The sequence below is a fragment of the Aythya marila genome (genome assembly GCF_965140915.1).
Source record: "Aythya marila genome assembly, chromosome: 1".
NCBI classification, from domain to species: domain Eukaryota; kingdom Metazoa; phylum Chordata; class Aves; order Anseriformes; family Anatidae; genus Aythya; species Aythya marila.
The window spans coordinates 150,814,757-150,839,035 of NC_139042.1; the positions used below are offsets into that span (position 1 = coordinate 150,814,757).

Sequence of the window (24,279 nt, forward strand, 5' to 3'; positions counted from 1 at the left end):
CGTTTCCATTCTCCAGTCTGCACTGATTGTAGCAGAAGCATGTGCCATGGATAGACTAATGCCAATCCCAGGAATAAAGGAAGCAGAATTTTCTGGGAAATCTACAGCGCCAATTCTGAGCCTACAAAAAAACAGAATGTGGGATATCAGATTACAGGTTAAAAGGTTAAGAGGGACTACTGATCACTGAACTCTTCTGCTATTACAGGCAAAGTCTATGCTTTGGTAGAAGAATTTTGCAATATTTTCCCCTTAAGTCCTTAAGGGGAAATGTGCTTCCTGGGGGAAATGTGTGTGTTAAACCCATACGCTACATCTATAAATAAACCCAGGTTGTCTGAATGCTAACATTTGCTGAAGAAGATCAAAGTTTCTCTTTCCATTTCCGTATCCCCTTCTTTGCCTCAGCAAAGGGCTCTGTAGTGGCTCAGTATTTCTAAATAAGAGCTTACCTAAAGATTTCCCTGTGAAAACAAATATTTCTGATACTCAAGGATATTGCAATGGGCGTGCTGAATTAAGCTGAACATAAAGATATCAGCTGCAACCTTATCACATAGTTGACTTTCCTCATTGTTTCCTTGTATCTGGCAGAGATCTCTGAAACAACTGCCTTTAATCTACTTCCCCTGGGGCTGAAGGTACCAGCTAGTTTTAGTTAAAATGACTGATTTTCTGATTTTCCAATAACATCTTGGGCAGCAGTAAGGCTGCCTTCAATAACCTGTTTTCAGTGGGCTAAAATCAGATTGTCTACTGGGAAGATTTCAAGAACTGTGGCTGGAAAAATGAATTGGGATTCTGAAGATCACATAACAGTGTAGGTGGGAAGGAACCTCAAGAGATCTTCTAGGTCACATCCTGCTCCAAGATGAGCCAGCTCAGGGCCCTGTCTACTTGAGTCTTGAACATCTCCAAGGATGGAGATGTCTCTGTATAGAGGTATCTCTCTGCCTCTCTCCCAGTCTCTCTGGGCTCTTGTTTTGGTGCACCCCAGCATTTCTCTTAACTTCTGATTGGAGTTTTTCTTGATGCCCATCATCGTTTCACTGGGTACTTCCAGGATGAATTTGGCTCCATATCCTCTATAACCACCATCCAGCAGGTGTGGAAGACATGCGCTAAGACATCCTACTACCACCATAGTCCTTTCTTCTCCAGACTGTCCAAACTCAGCTTTCTCAGATGGGCAAGGATTCAGGTCTCAAGGAAGATATAATACAATGATTAGTCACATGGTCTGAACTTTTGGGTAGACCTGTGCGGTGTCAAGAGTTGGACTTGATGATCCTTAAGGGTCCCTTCCAACTCAGGATATTCTATGATTCTATGATTCTATGAATATTATAATATTAGCAAAGTATTAGATATAGATACAGGATGTGGGCCCTATCCAGCATAAAATCATGAAGTCTCCCAGATTGTTATTCTTTGCTCTGGGTAATTTATAAGGAAAACAAAGTAAACACTATTGGGCAGTAGAGCTTTGCTCTGAAGTAGTATTAAATGACCAGAAATTATGTTTTTTTCAGGTTACAGCCTACTGGAAAAGCTTAAACTGGAAGATGGGAATGAAGGCTGTAAAAAACTCTGCTTTTCTGATAGTTTCCTCATTTGGGGATGTTGTAGGAAGCTCCACAAACCTGTTAGTCTACTGGCTGTTCCTAGTACAATGATTTTCCTCAGCAGGAAATAGAAGTGAAGACTTACATAATCAAAATTCTATTTTAGCCATTGTAAATCTACCCAAAAAGAAGTAATCTTCCTGCCTCATCAGCTCAAATGCATCATCCCCATGCACACATATTCATCCTAGCCTTTGTTGATGGCTTTTTCCTCATGAAGCAAACTCCTTTCACTGCTACATGTTCTTTATAGTAGCAGATGTTTAATAACACCAGTTATTCCCTCTTTCCCATCCGTTTCACCTGCTGTGTCACAGACATGCATACAACTGTCTTGCCCCAAAATCTGAGACAAATCAACTAATAAAATAGCTGAAGTGCTCTTTCAGAGGCTTTCTAAAGCTCACCTCCGAGTATGGTAGAAGGAAGTACTTTTAAAACAAACCAGCATTCCATCAAAGGGAGCAGAATTAGATGAGCCATTAAAAACTTGCACTTAGGAAAAAAAATGGCTGCATAATTATTACTATGCAGTAATAATATAATAAGCTGTTTCATCCTAGAACTTTGAGATGCATTTCCTTCACTTACTTTGAAATCATATAGTTGATCTTCATAGCTAAGAAACTCTCCTGCCCATTCCAGCCTGGGAAGGTCTCTTTCAATACTGCTTGCTTCAGGAGCTCCATTCCAATCTTCCTACCTATAAGGGGACAGAGGAAAGCACATACCTTGCAGGCCAGATTCTGACATACAAAGGTCTAGATATACTGATAAATAATTTAATCACTTTTAACATAGTTCTTAAAAACCTTCATAGTTCTTAAGAACCTTCAGTTCTTAAGCCCTTACCTTGACCTACTTCCAACCCCTTATTCATCCACATTTTAGCTTGTATTAGCCCACATACAAATCATTTAACCCAAGATGATTTTGACCTACATTTTATATTCCAGAACTCTTATCTGTTTTTTGAAACTGTTATACTTCTTTCACTTTACACACAATGTGGATAGCTTTGGAAACACTCCGTTATCACATTTATCTCAGATTATTTTACACCTGTTAAATAAAAGGGCCTATTAGGAATTTGCAAGATGACTTACATGTGTAGTCCTTGCTTTCATAAAAAGTGCCAATATATGCATCTGAATTGCTGGTACGTAAAATGGAGAACTGTCTGAATTGTTGTTTGTATAGAGGAAATTGTTTGAGGTTTAAATCCAACCTGTCTGGTTGGAAATGTTTCCTTCCCTTCTCTTTCTGAGTACATATTTTACAGCATGCTGCAGATCTCTGATTTATTTTGCTAACTTCTTTCCTTGCTGAAAGGAATCCCTGCTTTCCTGAAATCCCAAATTCATTGTGTCTTCGTCCTTTTTGCTCAACTTTGATGAAGACACCACTAAAATTTTAATACCAAATGATGTCCTGCTTTCAGAACATATTTTTGACTTGAATTCCTTTAGCTTTGGAGCCTCACAGTTGCTGAATAAAAAACTTTTTTTTTTTTTTTTTCCAGGCATTAAAAAAGAAAAAACACACAAATAATTGAGATCCATGATAACTTACAATGATTACCTAGGAATTCTGCCTCCAAAGCAAAATAATTGACTCTGTCTGACAGAAATAACCCAAAGTTCTCTATTACCACTGTAAATGAAAGCAGCCAGTGACCTCAGATGGATTATATGTAAAGGTTCTGGAAGAAGGTAAGGAGTGAGCAGGCAGGATTTATTGCCTCAGCTCTCAAATCTCATGTTAAGGGAAAAGGCATGACAGGTACCATGCTTGGCAAATATGAGAAATACCTTTGGGAGGGGCACTGTTAACATCTGTCCTTATCCCCAACTGCTAATGCAGGGTTGGTCTATTCCTTTGGCACTTGAAAGCCATCCTGAATGTCACAACTACTTCTGGGCTCACACTAAAAAATACCAGTCTGAGTTCTCATTTTTAAAGGCATCAGAGATGCCTAGGGAGCGCTTTCCCCTGTGTGTCATGAAAAAATACACAGATCATTTCTGTTTTGGATGACTGATGTTTGCCCTGCACTTCTTAACTTTTCAAAAGCCTTAAAAACAATGCTTATACAGAGAAAGAAGTGGACCTGATCCTTGCTTTCATCTTGAAGTCATAACCCCAAGCTTCCACTTTTCATCTCACAAGTCCATTGTCTACCTGTCAGGGTGTTGAGCACATAAATAGCAATTAATCCTTAGCATGACCCAGCCGTTGTTGAATTTGTACCTTGTTAACCTTTATTATTAACACTAATTCTGTAAACAATCAAAATTGTACTAAGTGCTCTCCACACCCATGGACTAAGTCTTAAGTGAGATAGTGAGAGCTAGCCTGAATAGAAAGAATAAGGAAAATATTTTGTGGATATTAGGACTACCATGCACAAGGTTGCTGATGTTCTGTTAAGGGGTAGAATTACGGCAGACAGTTACAAGAGTTTTTGAAAGAACAACACATGCAGATGCTATCCCACCCCAAAGGGAGGAATGACAGTAAAAGTATGCAGTTATGTGGCTGTTCCAAAATTGCAAGCTTTTTTTTTTTTTTTTTTTTTTTTTTTTTCAATTATGTCTTCATTATCATTGATTAAATATTGCACTTTCAGTTATATGACCATCTCGTTCTGGTTCTAAGAGAGTAGATCATTATGAGTGTAATAGAAACACTGTTAGATTGTAGGAGAATGTAATGAACAATACAAGGATAAACTTGCAGCTGGGGTGCACAAAAAGCAAGAGAGTAAGTGAGAGAAGAGACAAAGGATGTTCATGGTGCGAGGTGACAGAAGGAATTTATTCTATTTCAATATTTAAGGACTTGGTTTCTACACTGCACCTTTATTAAGGAACTACATATATTCTGTACACAGAACATTCATCTTAAATTAACTTTTGGCAATGTCAAGACGTACCATAGTCCAGCCCTTTCTGAGTAATCCTCACTTTAAGACCAGGATTAGCTTCAAGTTGTAAAAACAGCAAACACAGCAGCAAAGAATACCACATCTTTAGCATCTTCTCACCTTTGTCACAGGGACCTGTTAACAACATTTATGATGCAAGTGTGATTGTAAATGATGCATACCACGAGTCACAAAAAATCTTTATCCATCACTGTTCCCTCAAAGAGACTGGAACAAGGGTGGATAGTCATGGGCTGTTTAGCCAGTGGTCTATTGCACAAAGCAGTGAATGCGGGAGCAAAGAGATATTTTTGATTAATGGATAGCACTTTGCTAGGCATCAGTTACTGGTGAGACTGTGTGGTTCTGCTCCTCTACTCTATGCTTTCCCACCCATGTTTTGGCTGGTTTATTTTACTGTGTCCTACCTCCTGCAGAATGAACATGTCAGAGCAATACCTGTTGAGAAGGAGCATGCCTGTTTTAAAAATAAAGCACTTCTTTTTTTTTTTTTTATATATATATATATATACACGTTTATACAAACACTGATACATGCAATTGACCAAATCAACTCACAAGAAGGGACTGCAATGGTAAATTCAAAACATACACAAGAATTACACTGTGATCACATGGGAGGAGAGAAGGGTGCCATGGCAAGAGACTGCAGCATAGTACATGTATGTCTGAGTGCAAAGCAAGACAGTGAGCCACTATGTGGTGGGACACAACCACATAACACAGCTTCACAAAAGCAGTGGTAAATGATTTTTTTTCCTCTCTATTACACTTTTCTATCACAAAATTAAGGTTCCTTTGTTCAAAACTCTTGCATTCATCCTATTTTTCACCAGCAATGATAGCCACTGTTCAATTCCCTAGAAACAAAGCTGTTTCTCAAGACAACTTCAAAGCTTCTAAGTGCTGTGTTTGGAAGTTGTTAGGGACCTACAGTAATTTTACTTGGGCTTTAACACTGAGGAGACTGGCACACCCTTTTCCAAGATTTATGAATGTGATCATGGTACCTGTCATTAACAAAAACATGTTAACTAATGAGTAGCAAAAAGGTCTTACTAGTTTCTAAAGTAATCCAGCCTCTAAGATCTTCCCTGGATTTCCAATAAACACTACATCGTCTTGATCAACTTCTGACAATTTATTCCAAATCTGCCAGAAAACATACAAAAGTATAAAAAAAAAAAAAAACAAACAAACAAGGAAACAAACCCCTCCAACTCTTTGGTAGTCTTACTTCTGTGTTGTGACTGTGCTGTGACTGATGAGGCCAGACTCCAAACAGCTGCAAATTCAGTATCTACCCAGTACCTCAGAAAATACTGCTCTTCAAGGGACTTCTGAACTGTAAGACAAACAAAATGCATCATCACTATTGTTCTGATATCAGTTCTCTGAAGGAATTCTTGTGAAATTACCCCAATAAACTATGCACGAAAAAGTGGTTTCAGGAGAAAAATGAGTAACTCTGAAAACATTCTGACAATTTTTGAAAATCCCTCTTTAATTGGTCTTTCCATCTCTAGTTCTTATGCCTTTTTGGTTTTCTCTATTTTAACTGACACAAAATGAAGAATTATTTTAAAGTACCAATGTTATGTTATGCAAAACAGCCAGCTGGAGTCACAAATCCTAAAGTTGTTCCAAAAAGTGCCCCAGCTTTTCCTGCAAATGTAACTTTTTCTAGCCTACTCCTTCACAGTCAAGGAAAAATCAATATAAAACAACAACAACAAACAGATTTTTTATCATTAAAGCACACAGATTTTTATCTAATCTATCTAACGAGATTCCTAGGCAAGGTACCTCATTCTCATTGAATGTCTTTCCCACTGAGGAATAAAACCCAGCCATCTCAGTAACCACTGTGCTTTGTTAGTTAAACGTTTTTGTTTGGCTCTTAAATATTTCCCAAGTGGGAAGTGGAAAAGCACAAACAATTGAATTTCATGGCACTAAAAGATGGTATTTCATATGCTTTCTCAAATCAACAAGCTTTACTTTCACACTCCAAGGGTGATATTCTTGGTTTCAACAAAGCCCCAAGTCTTTGTCAGAATCAAGAGTTGATTGTACAAGCTTAGTCAGATGACCACAGCAGACAGAACTAAGGAGATGGAAGCTGTCATCTGACTGATAACCTAAATCAGACCTGCCATTTTCATTGTTGATGACAATAGATGACAGACAAATCGCTCTGATTTTTATCTTCAGTAACTGAGCATGTATCAAGCAATTGAAGCATTTGATGTAAATACAATCGATGTAAATAATTCTCTTAATTCTTTTGTCTTCTCAGAGATAGAGTATGCAAGTACCTTAAGAAGAAGAAAAAGATAAAAAGCTGCTTTGTTTCAGTCGGTGTGTCTGTCTGACCCTAATGAAGTACTACTTACCAGTCTGCAGATATCATGTTTGGGTTCCCCCTTGTGAATTGTCTGCCAAAAGTTTAAATAAAACTTACAGTAAAGATTACAGCTGAAACCCACCTAAGAACTAAGAAAGCTTCTGATACAAAATATGTCACTACCATTGTCTTGTACAGACTTAACAGAGCCATAAAAACACACTATCTTAAACTGCCCAATCTTTAGAATATCTCTGAAAAAGAGTTTTGTCAATGTCCTGTCTTGGTCTATCACAAACAATCCAGTTGCAGTCCACAGTGTGCTCACAGAAGAATTTCTTTCACTTCCAAAAATTCAGGAAAGAAGTCTCAATAGTTAAGAAACACAAGACAAACAGTTCTCAAATATGACAGTAAGTATAGTGTCTACCCAACCTGCACTCCAGAAAGAACATTTAGTTTCACAAATATCCCTGCTGTTAGCACAGAACTGGGGTTGCATATTTCAGTTTCTTCCTTGCTCCATTGTTTCTAGTTACTCTGCTGCATGCTGAAGAACAGGTAGGCTTTCTGCAGCTCACCCTGCGATATCAAATCAAAAAGGACTCAATGGCTTCACGGTTTTAACCCTTCCTATTCACTGATATTCCATATGGAAGATTACCTGAGGGAAAAGGAATACAAAATTTATATGGTTAATGGGAAAGAGAGATTGGCTGTAATGCTTAAAGAAACCAGAAAATGACAGAGACTGAAGTTTGCTAAATGACATAAAAACAGGTGATCTTCTGCTCTCTACAGCCACAGCAAAGCCTTGGAGTGGAGCTGTCAGAGAACTATAATCTGTGCCAAGCCACAAAATAAAAAAACACAAAAACAAAAACCAAAAAAACATAGCCGCAGTACTCACACAGAACTAATTTGATAATAATGATGGATAACTATGTTGATGGGCAGTCATCTTATGAGCTGATGGAAAAGAAATACACATGTTCCACCGTTTGAATCCATTTAGTTCAAATTCCTGACTTCTCTGACTGTCCTATCCTAGTACCCGAGCCAGAACCACTTGATTTATTTTTACCAAAGTCCATTTATTAAAAATCTTGGTGTTCTTGTCATAGCGCTGCTGCGCACTGCACACTGCCATTATGGCTGAGAACTGCAGGGGTGCTCGTAAGCTGGTCCCCAAGAAAAAGGGGAGGAGTAAGAAATACGGCTATGTTGAAAAGGAATGCAGCAGGCATAGATATCTGGGATCTGCCCAGACTCAGACCCCAATCTAGCATTTGAGTAGGTCTGTTCTAAGTTTTCTTCTCTGATTTCCTTCCAGTTTTTTGGCTCAATTATGAGACTCTTGCAAACATTTGGAGCAAGAACAGAGCTGTGTCAGGTGGTGGTATGTTTGCCACAATGGGTCCTGACCACCACAAAAGCCTGTGAAATAGAATTCAAATGGAAAGAATAATGAACTCTAAAAAATATTACCTATTCAATTACTTGTGGAGCTGACAGCATGAGGATGTGCTCCATGTGCAGCCTCTACCCTGGTTTTATATAAATTGCAAACCCGTAAGAAGTCGCCATAGACTCCTAGAAAGTACATGCAGTGATCTCAGTAAGAAAAACCTAACCCTTTTGGTTCCTCACAAGACAAAGGTAATCTTCCTGTGAGAATCTTCCTCCGTGGGTGAAGAAGCCTCCTACTATGACCCAGGGAAATGTGATTTTGGTCTGCTAATGCAAAGGTATCAAACTCTGCCTCTAAGATGTTACTTCAAAAAAAATTTGCCATGTACAAAGGAGTTCAGAAGTGAAAAAGAAAATAAAAGAAAAAAGCTCTAATATGCTTTTGAGAGGTAGAGTCTGATCTATGAAGAAAGAGCGAAAGATTTTATTGATAATTTTATCAAGAATTATCTATAACATGATTTCCTAAGATACCTAAGAGAATAATATATTCTGTGACTCAGGAGGTCCCTCACCAGTCTAAGGCTCCCACATCATTGCTGACAGCATTAGAGAAAAGGCAGTGCAGCAGCCAGCTGGGTGACTGCTGGCAGGAGAAATCCTGCAGGGTATTCTTGATTCAGACATCTCTGACAATTTTTTTACTGCCTCCAGCAAAGGAGTCCTTTGATCTTTAGGCAAGAATGATGAAGGAAAGCAACATAAATTATACAGTACTTCTGATACTTTAATATACCTTTTAGGAGTAAAGTTGACCACCATCAAGCCACAAGAACCTAGGAGGTTCTTTCCCCTGGCTTTGATTTGAACCTCCTTCCCCCGTGACAATCTCAAAATGTTACTCTGGACTTTCACAAATCTGACGACACTGCAGTCTTCATGCCCTTCTGCTCATCCTACCATCTCTGCCATCTTTTAATGTGGCCCTAGTCATAAAAAACACCAGTATTGCAAGGGTTAATACATATGCATGTATATATATTTATACATCTTATAAAACGCACTCTTTGTATTGGCAAATACAGAAAGAAAAACAATGGAAAAGGTCCACTGGTTCAGAGCTACTGTACTCAGCTTTCAGAAAAAAAAATATATTCCATGAGGTATTTAGTTGAACCAAAGAGACCTTTACTTTTTATAGTCCTCCCTTGGCATGGGAAGCTGACTGCAGGTCAACAGGACTACAGCTATATTAAGTTTAAAATTTCTCAAGAGAAATGTTACCATTAGGACTCTCAATAGTTCTTTGGTGAAATGGTTTCTATTACTTTTTATGCTGACCACGTGAGGAAAAAAAAACAACTAGATAAAGTACTTTGAGTTGAGAAACCAGTGTTGTCTCTTAACCTACTTCATGCTGACAAAGAACTTTCTTTTGTCACCATATTGTATAGTCTTTTCAAATTAATTTGACTAAAAAAAAGTCATCATTTCTGATAAGGGTGAACCATGCTGAAAGCCAAAACTCTTCTGTATACAACCATTTCTTCAAACTTGTAAGTACACAGTTTTTTTTGTACTATTTTTGCAGACTGCCTTTCCCAGCCTGATGTCAACTTCATACCTGGCCATTGGAAATCCTTCCCCAATAGATGGAGACAAAAGAAAATCAAAATGGTGGAGAAAAATATTACTCATCAAGTAACACCCCTTTTAAAAGGATGTGTGAGTACAAAAATAAGATGGTGGTTCTTGGTCATTTGAAATTGGCACAGGCAAACTTGGAAGCTATGCAAAATGTTTTAGCCTTTTAACATGATTATTTCTCAGTTTTTCCTGTTTTCTATTTACTGTTGTGTGCAGAGCATGTCTGAACCTTACACGGTGGCATGACTCATGAAATTCAAAGGGAAATTTAGCAGAATGTCAGCAGAAATGCTCATTTGTAACTGGTATATCTGGTTACCTAATAATGATTAATACAGCCAGGTCTTGAGAAACTGAACCATCTTACTTCACACAACTCCCTTAGCTTGTTCAAACTACTAAAATGGTGCTTCTGCTGGAAACATCACAACTGTATCCATGAGCATTTCTCAGACTAGGGGAGCCTTCTCCTTTCTAAGGAAGAGCACAGAAAGAGCTGTCATGAAGCCACTGGGAACACAGAAGGTGACTGGGACATGGACATGGACAACACAGAAAGGCAAAACAGAGCAGGATGCCACGGCCACTAGAAAATGGTCACAGTGTTGAAGCAGGAGCATGACTCATTTTGGAGTCAGCCCTCTCCAGGACAGAGGAAAGCAGTTTTTGACAGGCATGGTGCTCATGATCTGTCCTCAAACATTCTTTTTTTCTGTCCTTTTTTTTGTCCCCGCCTTTCCCACTTCCTTCCAGTTTCCCACATCTCTGCCACAGCAGCATATCCTTCTGGGGTTTATCCAGGATGCAGCCCCATTTTATTACTGCATAAATATGTCTGAAACTGGGCTAGTGGCAACAGATGCAGCAAGCTTCTTAGGAACTATCACTTGTTTTAATGCTCGCAGTTGGTATGTAAGATGAAGATAAATGTAACTAGCATCAGCTCTTTCATGGTGCAGTGAGTGGTATTCTTTCGTTTTGGTAGTGTCTTCACCTTTCATCATCAATACAAGCATGTCCTTTTTATTCAGAACTTTATTGACATGTTGAAAACAAAAATGGCTGCCCACCAGTTTTAGAAGTATTTGACACCAAAATCTTAATGAAATTTAACTATATTTACCTGGGTTGGATGGCCATGTTTACATAGAGTGGCATGAGATTTGGCTTGTAGCCCAGAACAGAATTTCACAAGTTTGATTCTCCTCTTTCTGACTGGCCTCATACATGCTGAAAGCACAGAGACAGGGCCATTCCTGTAGCCATGGAGTTAAGAAAGGTAAAGTGATACAAGAAACTGCACTTGATGGGAGCTGTGCAAGCTGTCTTTCAAGTTCACTCTGCCTACGGGTATTTAAATATTATATTCCTACAAAGTATGATTTTCCTGCACCTTGTAGTACTCATTCCTTGTGTGGAGAAATGCAGTTAATTGTGCTGTTAGAAGGAAAAATCATGATCATCTAAGAATAAGCATTATTCAAGTTACTTGGAACTCAGTCTTCCATTTAATATGATTCTTCAAACTCAGTACAAACTTGAATATTGTGCCTTTTGCATTTTTTCCGTCAACTTTCTGCCAAGTGGATATTTCCAGGTGAAACGGAATACTCTTAACAAAAAGTAGTATCAGGTGCAGGGAGATGCCTTTTTTCAAGTCTGAAAACTTCAGCTGAAGTGCAACTAATGCCAACATAGTAAAGTCTGCTACACTTCATATGTGATAGTATTATTCGGGTGCAGGGGCTAAGGCGTTAGATCTGAGGTGATAAGGAAAGTATGAAGGAATTACGAGTCCTTTTATAACGGGACGCGCTCTTACGGCTGTACCCTCCCTCAGCCCTTCCCCTGCCACCTGTTCCCAAGAACTCCCCCCCCCAGAGCGCACCACACAGCACACAACAAGCCCTCATTGAGATCTTTATTCTTAGAGACAACACCCAACGCGGTATTGAACCGAAAAGAAGGAAAACACCAAAAAAAACACCTCAGCTGACGACCAACCTCCCCCCCCCCGCACTGAGGGCACCAACGGCCGCCCCTCAGCGCGGCGCATGCGCGGCAGCCCAAGCAGCGCCCCGAGGGCGGTCCCGGGCGGGGCGGGGCGCGGCGGCGCGGCGCCAACCAAGCCAAGGCGGCGGCGGCGGCGGCCCGGCAGCACTCACGCCCGCCGCCGCCACCCGGGGCTCGGTGGGGCCGCGGTCGCAGCGCCCGGTGGCCGCCGGTGCCGGTGCCGCCGCCGCCATGAAGCTGCGCGTGCGGCTGCAGAAGCGGACGGCGCCGCTGGAGCTGCCGGGGGCGGAGCCAACGCTGGGGGAGCTGCGCGCGCAGCTGTGCCGGGCCCTGCTGCCCGCCTGGGGGTACAGGTAGCGCGGAGCGAACCACCCCGCGGAAGGAGGGGGGGGGGGGGATGCGGGGGGAGGTGGGGCTGTACCATTGTGGGGTGGAGAGGGGGGGGTTGGGGTATATCACCCCTGCGGTGGCGCTGCCGCCCCTTGTGGGGCGGGCCGTGAGGGGGTGGGGGGGGGGTTGGGGGGGGTCTCTGGTTTTTATTAAAATAAAAAAGTTTAAACCGTGAGGAAGTCTTGGCGGTGTTTGTAATAAAGTCTGTTGAATCCATTGAAGACGTGTGTGTGTGGAAGTGGCTCGTCTGGGGGCGGGTTTTGCGGGGTTTTAAGGCTCAGCCTCCCTGTGGGGACCAGGCGCTGGCAGGCTGTGTTACCTCAGCAGGCGTTTTATACGTGGTGCCCTCACGCTGACCAGCTCCCTTTATGTCGGTTTTCTTGTTGTAATCACTTTCTTTAAAGGAGCCCTTTTCACTGCCTTCGTTTGTAACTAGTGCGCTAGAGAGCGGCTGTGGGGTTTGAAACAAGTTTTGGTGCTTAATCGGATAGCCAGGGGGTTGAGTCAGCAACGCTAAATATACAACCGGCCAAGGTTATGTAAAAACAAGATAAAGTTTGTTTTGCAAAGTTCGGTATCTTCTGGTCTGGAGTGCACCTGTTTGCTCTCCTTCATAACCGCTTTATGAGTGGTTACAGTAGGCACCGCTGGGCTTCCCAAGCAGCTACAGCTACTTAAAATGTATTTGGGGAGAAAAATAGGAGAAAAAAAAATCACAAAGTAATCTTTTATCGCTTTTCCCTTTGTGTCTTACTAACTATAAATGCATTAAAACCCATGGGGTAGAACTATTGTAGTACGTGATACGTGTTTCTAACTATACCGCTGTTACCTCTCATACCCAAACGGAGCCAACCACATTTCATTTTTTTTCCCTATTATTTTGCAGTTCTGATACAGAGTTTTCAATAACGTTGAACAGCAAAGATGCTCTTACAGAAGACGAGAAGACTTTGGCTTCATATGGGATTGTTCCTGGTGATTTGATATGTTTATTGCTAAAAGAAAAAGATGCCAAACCCAGCCTACCTCCTCCCTCATCTTCTAATCCTCCCACGCTTCAGAATGGTCACGAGACATCCACCGTGATCCCCAGCAGAAGTCAGGCCGACAGTCCGAAAGAAGAAAGGCAGGATGGACAATCTGCCAACCAGAAAGCTCAAGAGGAAGTTCAAAGTAATGATGACAGGGTAAGGATGTGAGACCTGGCCTGTACAATGCAAAGCAAATTGTGCACATTTGCAAAGTGCACGATTCCTTTTTCATGGGTTGTAAGTTCCCTGTGATTTGGATGTTACGGAATGAGAGGCCTGCCTGTATTTCTTGTGTGTGGAGGTTATGTTGCTGAGACAGCTCCTGCCATGTGCTTCATGGAATCATCAATGTTGGAAAAGACCTCCAAGATCATCTGGTCCAACCATCCCCCTACCACCAATGTCATCCACTAAACCATGTCCCTAAGCACCAAGTCCAACCTTTCCTTAAGCACACCCAGAGATGGTGATGCTACCACGTCCCTGGGCAACCTGTTCCAATGACTGACTGCTCTTTCTGAGAAGAAAGGTGTACATCTGTATGACCCCATATACTTGTTGCAGTTAATAGGCACATTTTTTTGTATGTTATTCAGTGGTTTGTTTCCTGTGTGACAGTATATATAATAGTTAAGCAGGTAACTTCACCCACCAGCTGCTGGGTCCTAAGGTGAAAGGAGGCTTTCTGGAAGAAACTCTGTAGGTGCCACAGTGCTTGGTGCCTATCTCGTTAGGTGATTATGTCCCTGCTAGGCAGGAGCTAGAGAAGCTGATCATTCTTTTTAAAGCAATTAATTCTTTGTTTTGAAATAAATGTTTAATACAAAATGTCCCTTACTACAGCTTTTATACAAGGAATATTGCTAAGCATACTTACAAAAATATTGTTTTGAACTATAAGAGTTAAGATTTAGGATGAAAAGAATTGTAAGTAGTGAAAGTGAATGTAGTTGCTCCATTGTCACAGGAGCAGTATGCCCTTTGCACATGGTGCTGTGGGCACACATGGTCCTTATCTGTTGGTCAGGCCATCTTTAGCTCTGCAGAAATCCATCGTTTATTTCATTTTTCAAATGTGAAAAATTCTTACATCCTCCTCCAAAACTACAGTTACAGAAAGGTGTCCAAGCAGCTATGCATCATTAAAGTACAGCTGTAGAAATCTGCAAAACTGTTTTTAACGGGGCCTATGTGCGTTGTTCGTAATGAGAGGCAGGAAGCTCCCTGGGTGGATGGTCACGCCTCTTGTAAAAACGTGAAGGTGTCTTGTGCCATTGAACATGCATGTGGGAGAGAAATAGCTACAGCTCCTTTAGGCTCTTTTTTTTTTTTTCCTTTTTCGTCCTCTTCCCATAGATAAATCCAGCCATGGTTTTAATTCACTGCTTTTTTTAGTTTGTAGGTAGTTTTATAAGTTACGTAATAACATGGTGTGATTTTGGTGGGAGAAAAGAAGCCCAACAAAACCACAGCCCTCCTCAATTGTTCTATTGGTATTTTTTTTCAGCTATATAAGCCTATTATATTTTTAAGGAGTCTAAGCTAATCTCTTTACGTGCTATGCGTGTTGGTGTACCCCAGTGACTAAATTATTCCAGTATATGTTAAAAGAATTCTGGTGAAGGTTTGTTATGCTACCAATTTATCTTCGAGTACTATATGAAATAAAACAACTGACTTTTTTTTACAAAGGGCTTGCATTATAAGTATTAAAAAAAAAATAAATACAAAGGCTACGTGTATAATCCTAGTCTCCAAATCCCAGTGTTCAACTGGGATTCTAGAAAATGTAGACGAAACGAGTATGTACAAGTTGCGTGGGAAATCTGTAGTGTAGACTTGGGGCCCATGAAGGCTATGGTAAGCAGGTAAATAATACTGATGTATTTAGAGGTGTAAATTTCTGAATGTAAATGTCTTTTGCTATCCCTTGAAGGCAGGATCCAGCATAGAGTTTCCTTCTGGATTAGTCCCAGAGGATGTCGATCTGGAGGAAGGTACAGGCTCCTATCCCTCCGAACCCATGCTGTGCAGTGAAGCTGCTGATGGTGAGATACCACATTCCTTAGAGATGCTCTACCTTTCTGCTGAGTGTACCAGTGCTGCCGATGCTTTGATCGTTCTAGTACACCTGCTCATGATGGAGACAGGCTACGTACCACAGGTGAGTGCACCACCAAAAAAGAAACTTCCTGGTCAGTGTGAGTACGCTGCAGAACATCACAAGAATGTATGATACAAGATGCCTCTGAAGATCCCCATTGGGCTTTCTATGTCAGTCAGCAGCTGCTGAAGTATCACCTTGTCTTATTTGCCTGAGCAGTATGGCTTAAGGGCAAAGACTAGAGCAGCTTTTAAGGTGTGAAAAAAGAGGCTTGCCTCTGTGTTCCTTTCGGTCCCCATCCTCACTGGGACCCAGCTGGTAACCTCCCATTTCTGCTTTACACTGATGAGTTTGTTCAGATGTTCTTGGATTTTAGCACTTCATTGTAATGCTGTCTTCAATATCAGCATCATCTCAATAGGATTCAGTTCAAATGGTGGCTGACAAGGCTTAGGTCTGCCCAGGTATTGTCACCTAACTTGTATTAACTCAACTGCGTTCAGTTAGGCTTTGGTTCCGCTAACATATTGAGGTATCAAACTCAAAACTTGAGTACCTTATGGCACTGACACTATACAGTGTATGAATTCACCTTTTCTCTTCAGATTTTCAGACTAGCATTATATGTTTACTAGTGTGTGTGACTGAACATGCAAGATAAGACTTGCAATCTGTGGAGGTGGTTTAAGTCTCCTCATCTTCTTTGCAGTGCTAAGTATGTGTATGGAATCAGTTTAGGTGTCTGGTTGACCAGTACCATTTAAAAAATCTGCTAAGTTAACTGTATTCCCATAGCCTGAAATACTATCTGAAGAATACATTTGCTACTGGGAATAGTTTAAGTCTAATTAATCAATAGGCTTGGAAATATGGAATAATTTTCCTGCAAATTTAAGAGGAGAGAGTCTGCTTGTAGTTGTGGTTATGTTGTATCTCCCTATGGGAGTCTGAGTGTTTTCATACTGAAATTGAAAGGAAAGTTGTTAGTCCACTGAGATTTTCAAGTTGATTTCAAGCTATGATTCTTCAAGTCCCATCAGAGATCGTAAGTTCATGGAACAGGTGCAATAACATGTTTCTAATGCACAAATTAACATATATTCAGGAGTTGTCAGAATGCAGGAATAAATGACAGAGTGAAGTACAGATCTCAGAGAAATAGGTGTAAATCTGTATATTGAAAACCTTCTCTGTCAGAAACTGGGACAGAACAAAAAACACTAAACATTTCCTTGTATTTTCTTGGGGAAAACAGTATATACTCATGCAGTTATAGACTGTATCATAACACAGATTGGGGCTAAACTAAGATTTAAATTTCAAGCGTAATTCTGGAATTTTCAAACTTCTAGTCCTCTTCTTCCACTTGTGATGTATGGCGGTATTATCTCTGTATATTTTTAGGGGACAGAAGCTAAGGCAGTATCTATGCCAGAGAAATGGAGAGGGAATGGTGTTTATAAGCTACAGTACACACATCCCCTTTGTGAAGAAGGTTCTGCTGGTTTGACTTGTGTGCCTTTGGGAGATCTTGTTGCTATTAATGGTAAGTTGGTCAAGTTTTCATCCTGTGTACGCATCGTTAAATATCACCATTGTTTAGCAAGATAAAACTCTTATATACTTCCTTACACCCTCTTTGGAACCATAACTTGATTTTCCAGATTGATGAGGTGAGGTACCACTTCATGACGCTGAAAATTTTTGACATTTATTGTCTCAGTATTAGCTTTTTCCCTCCCTTTCTTCAGAACAGATCAGTGCTTGGGGGATTCAACTGGTCTTTTCATTGTAACGTTGTAAAAATCCTGTTTTATGTGTTTCATTTCATAAGAACTGTGTTATACATTACCAAAGACTAAAAAGAGGGAGATTTGCTCCAGCTACAATGTTTTGTTTGGTCTTATGTTCTTTACAAGACTTATAAACAACTCGTGGACTACATAATAGCTTTAATGTGTAATCTTTCTTGAAGCATGTTAACAGTCTAACTGTGGTCTCAAAAACTGCATTTATTTGATACAGAAAATTTAGGGAAGTCTAATGTTTTTTGAAGCAACTTCCATGTCACTAGATGTGTTTTTTTTCTTTTTTCATATTTTATTTAGCATTTGAGCAATTCCATGTTTTTCAAAAAAAAAAATAAAAAATTGAGCTTTATTTTTACTCAAGATACCTTTGATTAAAATTTGTAGGCTTTCTTGTTAAACATGTAGCTGCTTATGCTAGTTTGTGTAAGCATATAATGTATTCTCAGAACATGTACACAGTTTGCTTTCTGAAATTACAATCAAATGTTTTAACCAAGTCAGGCTAGCTTTATATTCATAGTAGTTGCAACACTGTCCTAGTGTTCACATAGTAAGACTCTTGAATCTTCTTCTAGAGTTTATAGCATTTGAGTTAATTTTTTTAATGACTGGGTTGTAATAATGGCTTGCTGTGTGTACCCCTTCTAGGTGTGTTGCATTTATTTCCATGGGATAGAATTGTTGAAGACAATGCTTGGTTTTTGCCACTAAGATATTTTTTTTTTCTTTACTATTTTAAGTTCCAGTTTATTTTTCTGAAACTCTTATTTATCTAGCTGCTTGAAGCCATTTAGTATTTTTCTGGAGGGGAGTTGGTAAGGGAGTAAAGTAAAACACCTTCTGAGAGTAAGGCGATAATAAAGTGGTCTTTGTCATCTCAATATGTTTTCAATTTTGATTTTCTTCTTATATTTGCAGCAACATTAAAAATCAACAAAGAGATTAAAGGTGTGAAGAGAATACAGCTACTGCCTGCGTCCTTTGTTTGCTTTCAGGAACCAGGTATGCTTGAGCTATGATACTGATAACGGTAAACTGAAGAGTAAGGGAGTAGAGTAACACAGTGGTTAAGGATATTCTTCAGTTTAAGACTGAAGTGGTAAAAAATAGCGAGAAAGAATAAAAATGTGGTCATCATTTAAATGGGCTGCTGCTTTTTGGTAGAAGGAATTCAGCGTATAGCCATTTCCTTGTATTTTGCTGCTAAAACAATTTGAATTTCTCGGATTCACTGAGTAAGAAAAGGACTTTGCAAAGCCTGAGTCATCCTTTGGCCCATATGCCTCTTACTTATGAAGTCCTGAATTTATGTGTGGATCTCTGAGGCAGCAATGCTGGACTGTACCCTCTTTCTGCCTCATATTTCAGGACTTTAGAGGCTGACAGTACCTACAGTCTTGCTGTGGTGCTATCACTGTTGTATTATTTTTGTTAGAAAATATGTGCTGACTGCATAGCTCTCTCCAGGATGCCAAAATCAGAGGAATACTAAGGTTGGGTTGGGCAGATGGATATAGATCCTTTGTCAGCAGAGTAGCCTGACTAGCCTTTTGTTTTATGAAGCATTAATGAACCTCTTTGTTGCCAGTTGAGGCTGACTCAGTGTCGTACGCTGTGTCCTCAGATCCCCAGTCCCTGATTTATGAGGCTAGTCAAAAGGCTGTAAAAGTGTAACTGAGTGCTGAAACGTGTCCAAGATAACGGTACAGTCTTCTGGCTCTCGTTTCTTCAGAGAACGGAATGGGAAAACATTCCTGTCAGAGACGTGAATGTTGCAGGCATTTACAACATAGGTGCATGCTGCCTATGGGCTTTGAAATCCAGGAAAAGAAGTGCTGAAAGCTTGGGAGCCAGTTTGTTTTTGAAGAACTCAGATATTTCTCTTAGTGGTGCTTTTTCAAGCCAAAGGAAAGACTAGCTTTAGCATGGAAATGGCCTGTAGTTTCTTGATTTCATTCCACGGTTGTAACATACTAGCTGCAGATGTGTTCCCATCAAGACTGCAAGCAAAGCACGGTTCTGTTTATAAGAAAACAGTAGTTTTCCTGCTCTTGTATAATCGTTGCATTCTAACCTGCTGAAGTTGAGCTTTTTCTCTCTCTGCTTTGATAGAAAAGGTTGCGGGTGTTTACAAAGACCTTCAGAAATTATCTCGTCTCTTTAAAGACCAGCTGGTTTACTCTCTTCTGGCTGCTGCCCGACAAGGTGAGAAAAAATATTTACAATACAGTACTTCATTTTTGAGGATGGAAGGAAGGGGTGTGTATCTATCCAAAGCTTTAAAGGGAAAAGTGTTAAAAACACTTGAAACAGCTGTTCAGTGGTAAGTACATAGAGAGTAAGAATGAATAATTTATACAAAGGTTAACCTAATTTATTTAGACTGTATTTCAAAAAATGCTCATGTAATGACAATTTCCTGGTTTTGCTATGTAAAGACAGAAAGTCCTTTCTCGTCTCACTTAAAAGATTGAGATGGAATGGCTGTTCTTCATACTTGGTGATGAGAAAATCACACCACAGTAACTTTGTGGCCGTGGTTTTGTAGTTTTGATCTATTTCTTTGTCAAAGCTGAAGAACTTGTATAGCATCGTATTTGGAAGTCAAACCACTGGAATGATCTCCTTGGTAAGTGGTCATTGAGGGCTTGGAAAGGATGGAAGAAGTAACCCTAGCTGGTGTTAGTGAAGCATTAGGAAACTGGGCTTTCAGCGTATAGGTATTGCCATAAAAGATTCAGCCTTGTATTCTGAAGACACAATGGGATTCCCTGTAGACTTCAGTGCAGGAAGGCTTTACGTGAAACATGCTCTGTACTTAATGTGTTTTTTTTTTGTGGACTCCTGAAATTGGGCAGATTTTTTTTCCTTTACCTATTCCAGCCTTTGTTCTGTAGCCTGTAAACATAGTTAGGCATGTGGTGTGTTTCTTAGGCTCGCAGTGGACAGTGGTGTGCAGTATGAAATGTCATTTGCCCTATTTTGTGCACTCTATAAATGTCCTGAACATTGGGAAACATTTGTTTTATAAGAAGTCGCATCACAACACTTTGTGAGAAAAGTCATTTAATAAGGCATCAAAGGGAAATGATTGAAGGGAGAAATTATAATGTCCTTCCTTTCTTTAGAGTCTTCAGAGTAAGCTCTGCACCATTTCGGTAATGCTTCTATTTCCTCCACTTTGTAGCACTGAACTTGCCAGATGTTTTTGGGTTAGTGGTCCTTCCTCTTGAGCTGAAGCTTCGGATCTTCAGACTCCTGGATGTCCGTTCGCTCATCTCCCTGTCTGCTGTTTGCCGGGATCTTTATGCAGCTTCAAATGATCAGCTTCTGTGGAGGTTTATGTACCTGCGAGATTTCCGAGGTAATGTCGAGATGCATGTTTTCTCTAATTCTTATGTGAACAGAGGGATTAGGTCTGACAGATTTTGTCAAGAGGCTCCTTAAGGAACCACTTCTGTTTTTTTAAACGCTGGGAGGAAGTAGAGTCTTTTACAATACTAACCAGTACAGTTGGTCAGGGGTAATTCAGGTGGATATGCTGTTTTCTGCTTTGAAAAATGGTGATAGCCTGCAGTCATTTCTCATGGACTACGTAGTTTTGGCCATCATGTGGTACAGACTTTTTGTTGTTTTTTTCATCTGTTTCCCTGGGTAGTTTGGTGCACGGGCTATTGCAGATACTAGAGAGTAGAGGGAAGGGATATTCCTTCCAGCAGTCCCTTATAAGAGATTGCTATAAGAGATTGATTTCTGATAGTACTTCCCTAGATAACCTTATTTTTTCAAAGATGGGAATGGTGTTTCTGGGATATCTTACTAAGTTTTGAGATGATGCCTTACGTAGAATAGGTGTATGAGCAGCTTACCTACTGGATTGTCCTGGAGCTTAATTCTTTTTAAAGCCACATTATCTTTTTTAAGCCACATTATATATAAAAATGTATTTTTTATATATAAAAATGTATTTTTTATATAAAAATGTGTTTTTTCATCTCCTCCTGCAAGTTCCCACAAAATGGGGCATCCTTGTCATGAATGCTACTTAAAAGGGATTGCTCACTTTAATCTTTTTGCTTCTCTTGCAGATCCTATTGCAAGGCCTCGTGACACAGACTGGAAAGAAGTAGGTAACTTCTCAATATAATCTCTTTGAGAATAGTCTACATAGGATAATTTGAGGCTAAAGCATTGACTTGGGGAGGCTGTAGTTTTAAGTTCTATTTTAAAAGTGTGGTGGCCTGTGCACACACATTGAGTTTGATCAGAGTAGGAGAAAACAGCATCGGTGAGTGACAGTGCACGCATAAATTGCAGGTTACAGGCCCTTCAGACATGTGATTAGCCTTTGGCAGGCAGAGTGGCTGCAGTTCTGGGTTTTAAGAATGAAGAGGAGTTCTTTCTGAGAATTGAACAACTGAATGCAAGTGCTGAAGATGAAACACAAAGTGCTTCTAGACCATAAAATACCTTTGTTTCTGTCTGCAGCTATACAAGAAAAAGTTGAAACAGAAGAAGGAGGCCTTGAGATGGAGGCACATGATGTTTCTGCCCCCTACACCTCATCCAATTCCCTTTCATCCCAACCCGTTTTATCCTAGTCCCTTTCCTCCCAACCCCTTCCCATCAAACCCAATCTACCCCCCCACGATCATTGGTGGAGAATACGATGAGAGACCAACACTTCCATACGTTGGAGACCCAATTAACTCGCTTATTCCTGGTCCAGGGGAAGCACCGGGCCAGTTTCCTCCATTCAGACCACATTTTGACCCCATTGGTTCCTTGCCTGGAGCAAACCCTACACTTCCAGGACGAGCTGGACCCACTGACAGGTTTCCACCTAGACCCAGCCGGGGCCGCCCCATGGACATTCGCCGTGCGTTCATTTGACTGCTGCTTTCTCCTTCAGTGAATTTTCTAATTCCTGAGCTTGCTTTCTAACTGCAGGAGGTTGCAAAATCCAGGCACTAAAATCTGCCTTCTCTTCAGATTGTTGGAAGGACTTGTGTGCATGATACTGTTTTGACACCAAAGTTAGGGTTTGTTTATGTTCTGGTAACACTGCAGCACCTGGCACTAACATCTGTTTCAAGAAGAGCTATGAGTTAGAACAATTAATGCTGTTCTCTGCCCTCCTCCTCCTCCTCTTTAGTCATCTGTGAAGTGCTACTTAGAGACCAGAAGGATACTGGCCAAATATTTGCTGCATCAGATAAAAAGCACTTTAAATGCAAATCCTATCTTTGTCTGTCTTATTTGAAAAGTTTTATTAATTTGCCAGGAAAAAAAATATTTTGTTTAAAATCTACCTGGCTAATAATCTATCTTAACAAAAAATCTACCGTGTTCCATATAGAATAGGATACTATCACTGTTATGGTACATGTGAGTTCATAATTTTTTTTTTTTTTTTTTTTTCCAAAGATGACATTTTCTTTCTCCTTTTGTTTTTATTAGGTAAAAAGTATTTTTGTGTTATTATGTAATACACAAAGAATACAGGGAAGGGATTTTTAATGGATATATTAGAACACAAATCAATTCATTTTGCAAACAACTGAGTAAACTCATGCTACAGTGCAACTCTAAAATCTGAACAGAAGCAGAGCAATTTTACAAAGAACCAGCAGCAAGACTTCTGTCTTTTTTCTTGGTTGAACAAGTTGACTTTACAAATAAGTAGCTATAGTACATGGCCGCGTTTACTGTGTGTGAACTAAAATTGGTGCAAAAGTAAGTCCTTCCTCCTGCCTAACTACTTAAGGAATTAAGCAGCTTGATCTGGTTGCAGTGGAAATGGGACCGCAGCAGGAGAAACAGAGTTAATACTTACTTTACTGCAGTAAGTTCCATTTAATTCCATTACTGCAGTATTAAATCTTTCTGGAAGGAAACACTGTAGTTTGTTTTAAGCACCTTTCAAGTGTTGTCTCGTTAATTAATGAACAACTAACAAAGTCACTGTTGAAGTCTCCTGATAAGATCTTCGGTCTGATGCTGAACCTCAATTAAAGACTGGAATAACTAACAAAACTTTGCTAGAACTTTTCATTTCTTTCTTTTTTTTTCCTTTTTAAGATAGATTGATCACTGTTTCTGAAAATGTAAATGGTACTGATGACTGTTGTGACGGCTGATACTATTTTCTACAATCCTTCTGGAATTCAAAGAAGGGAAATGGATTACATTTCCTATTAAATACAAGCTGTTTAATCAGTAACACTTATGTGCTTTTCCAGGTGATATTTCAGTGACTCATCTTCTTTTGTATAAAATCAGCTGACGAGTGTGGTCAGAAAGTTTTGTTATTAACTCCCACGGGAGTAAAATATAATACTTTATTTTGCTCTCAAAAGTTGCATTTCCTTTTTTTTACCCTCTCCTACTTCGCATCTACAGCATACCAGTGCAAATCCTGCCCTTATCCAACAGTGAAGAATAAATATCTATAGAGCCTGGGGGGCAATGCTTCCCATTTGATGCCAAGTCTAGCCTTAATTTTTAACATTTTCCTAACGTGGTTGAATTTCCTTGTTCCAAGGGGTTTTTCACTTGAGTGAAGTGCACAGTCAGACATCTTGGAGCTAACAGTGATTCTTTATATTCCACTGACTATAAGAAATAAAATGGATGTCTACGCTGTGGATCTTGCACCATTTTGTCCTTGTGCTGAATTCTTCAGAAATGCATACATTAAATTCAGATAAGGTCAGACAATTTTAACTGATAAAATATTTTGTAACTTATTCTTCACTTTTTTTCAAGCTATTTCTGGGAACAATGATCTTTGTGTACGATACATTAATTTTGTGGTACCAAACGTACTCATTACTAATGCCTTGATGATATCCACATTGCTCACTCTGCTCATGCTTCTTGCTGCTGTGGAGTTGAGCCCTCTGCCACGAAGACAACCTGGTCATTTGTCTCCCAGGCTTATGCTGCAGG

General features: G+C 39.9%; 2 protein-coding genes across 3 annotated transcripts in view; one reads left to right on the forward strand and one right to left on the reverse strand.

Annotated features, from left to right (window-relative positions):
* BPIFC (BPI fold containing family C) overlaps positions 1-4,663 on the reverse strand; it is a gene marked incomplete at both ends in the record, with an annotated part of 39,732 nt that extends 35,069 nt beyond the window's left edge. Inside the window, 2 exon segments of the mRNA XM_082751922.1 lie at positions 2,217-2,328; positions 4,561-4,663. Of these exon segments, the coding sequence (XP_082608048.1) occupies positions 2,217-2,328; positions 4,561-4,663 (215 nt within the window).
* A 7,415-nt stretch (positions 4,664-12,078) lies between these two features.
* FBXO7 (F-box protein 7) lies at positions 12,079-23,962 on the forward strand. Of its 2 annotated transcripts, none has more exons than XM_082784429.1 (9): positions 12,079-12,336; positions 13,269-13,569; positions 15,350-15,577; positions 16,922-17,063; positions 18,247-18,330; positions 19,441-19,533; positions 20,516-20,692; positions 21,417-21,454; positions 21,817-23,962. In XM_082784429.1, the coding sequence occupies exons 1-9, from the start codon at positions 12,221-12,223 to the stop codon at positions 22,219-22,221; spliced, it is 1,584 nt and encodes a 527-aa protein (XP_082640555.1). In that variant the 5' UTR covers positions 12,079-12,220; the 3' UTR covers positions 22,222-23,962. The 2 variants fall into 2 exon arrangements, with proteins under 2 accessions (XP_082640555.1, XP_082640554.1); XM_082784428.1 differs by having other exon boundaries at positions 12,080-12,342; positions 21,817-23,960.
* Positions 23,963-24,279: the final 317 nt, after the last annotated feature.

Excerpts from the sequence above, each read along its gene's own strand:
- FBXO7 (XM_082784428.1), top strand. The coding sequence starts at position 12,221 with ATGAAGCTGCGCGTGCGGCTGCAGAAGCGGACGGCGCCGCTGGAGCTG. Across the intron at positions 12,343-13,268 it reads CTGCCCGCCTGGGGGTACAG|TTCTGATACAGAGTTTTCAA; the intron begins GTAGCGCGGAGC and ends ATTATTTTGCAG. Across the intron at positions 18,331-19,440 it reads TGTTTGCTTTCAGGAACCAG|AAAAGGTTGCGGGTGTTTAC; the intron begins GTATGCTTGAGC and ends CTGCTTTGATAG.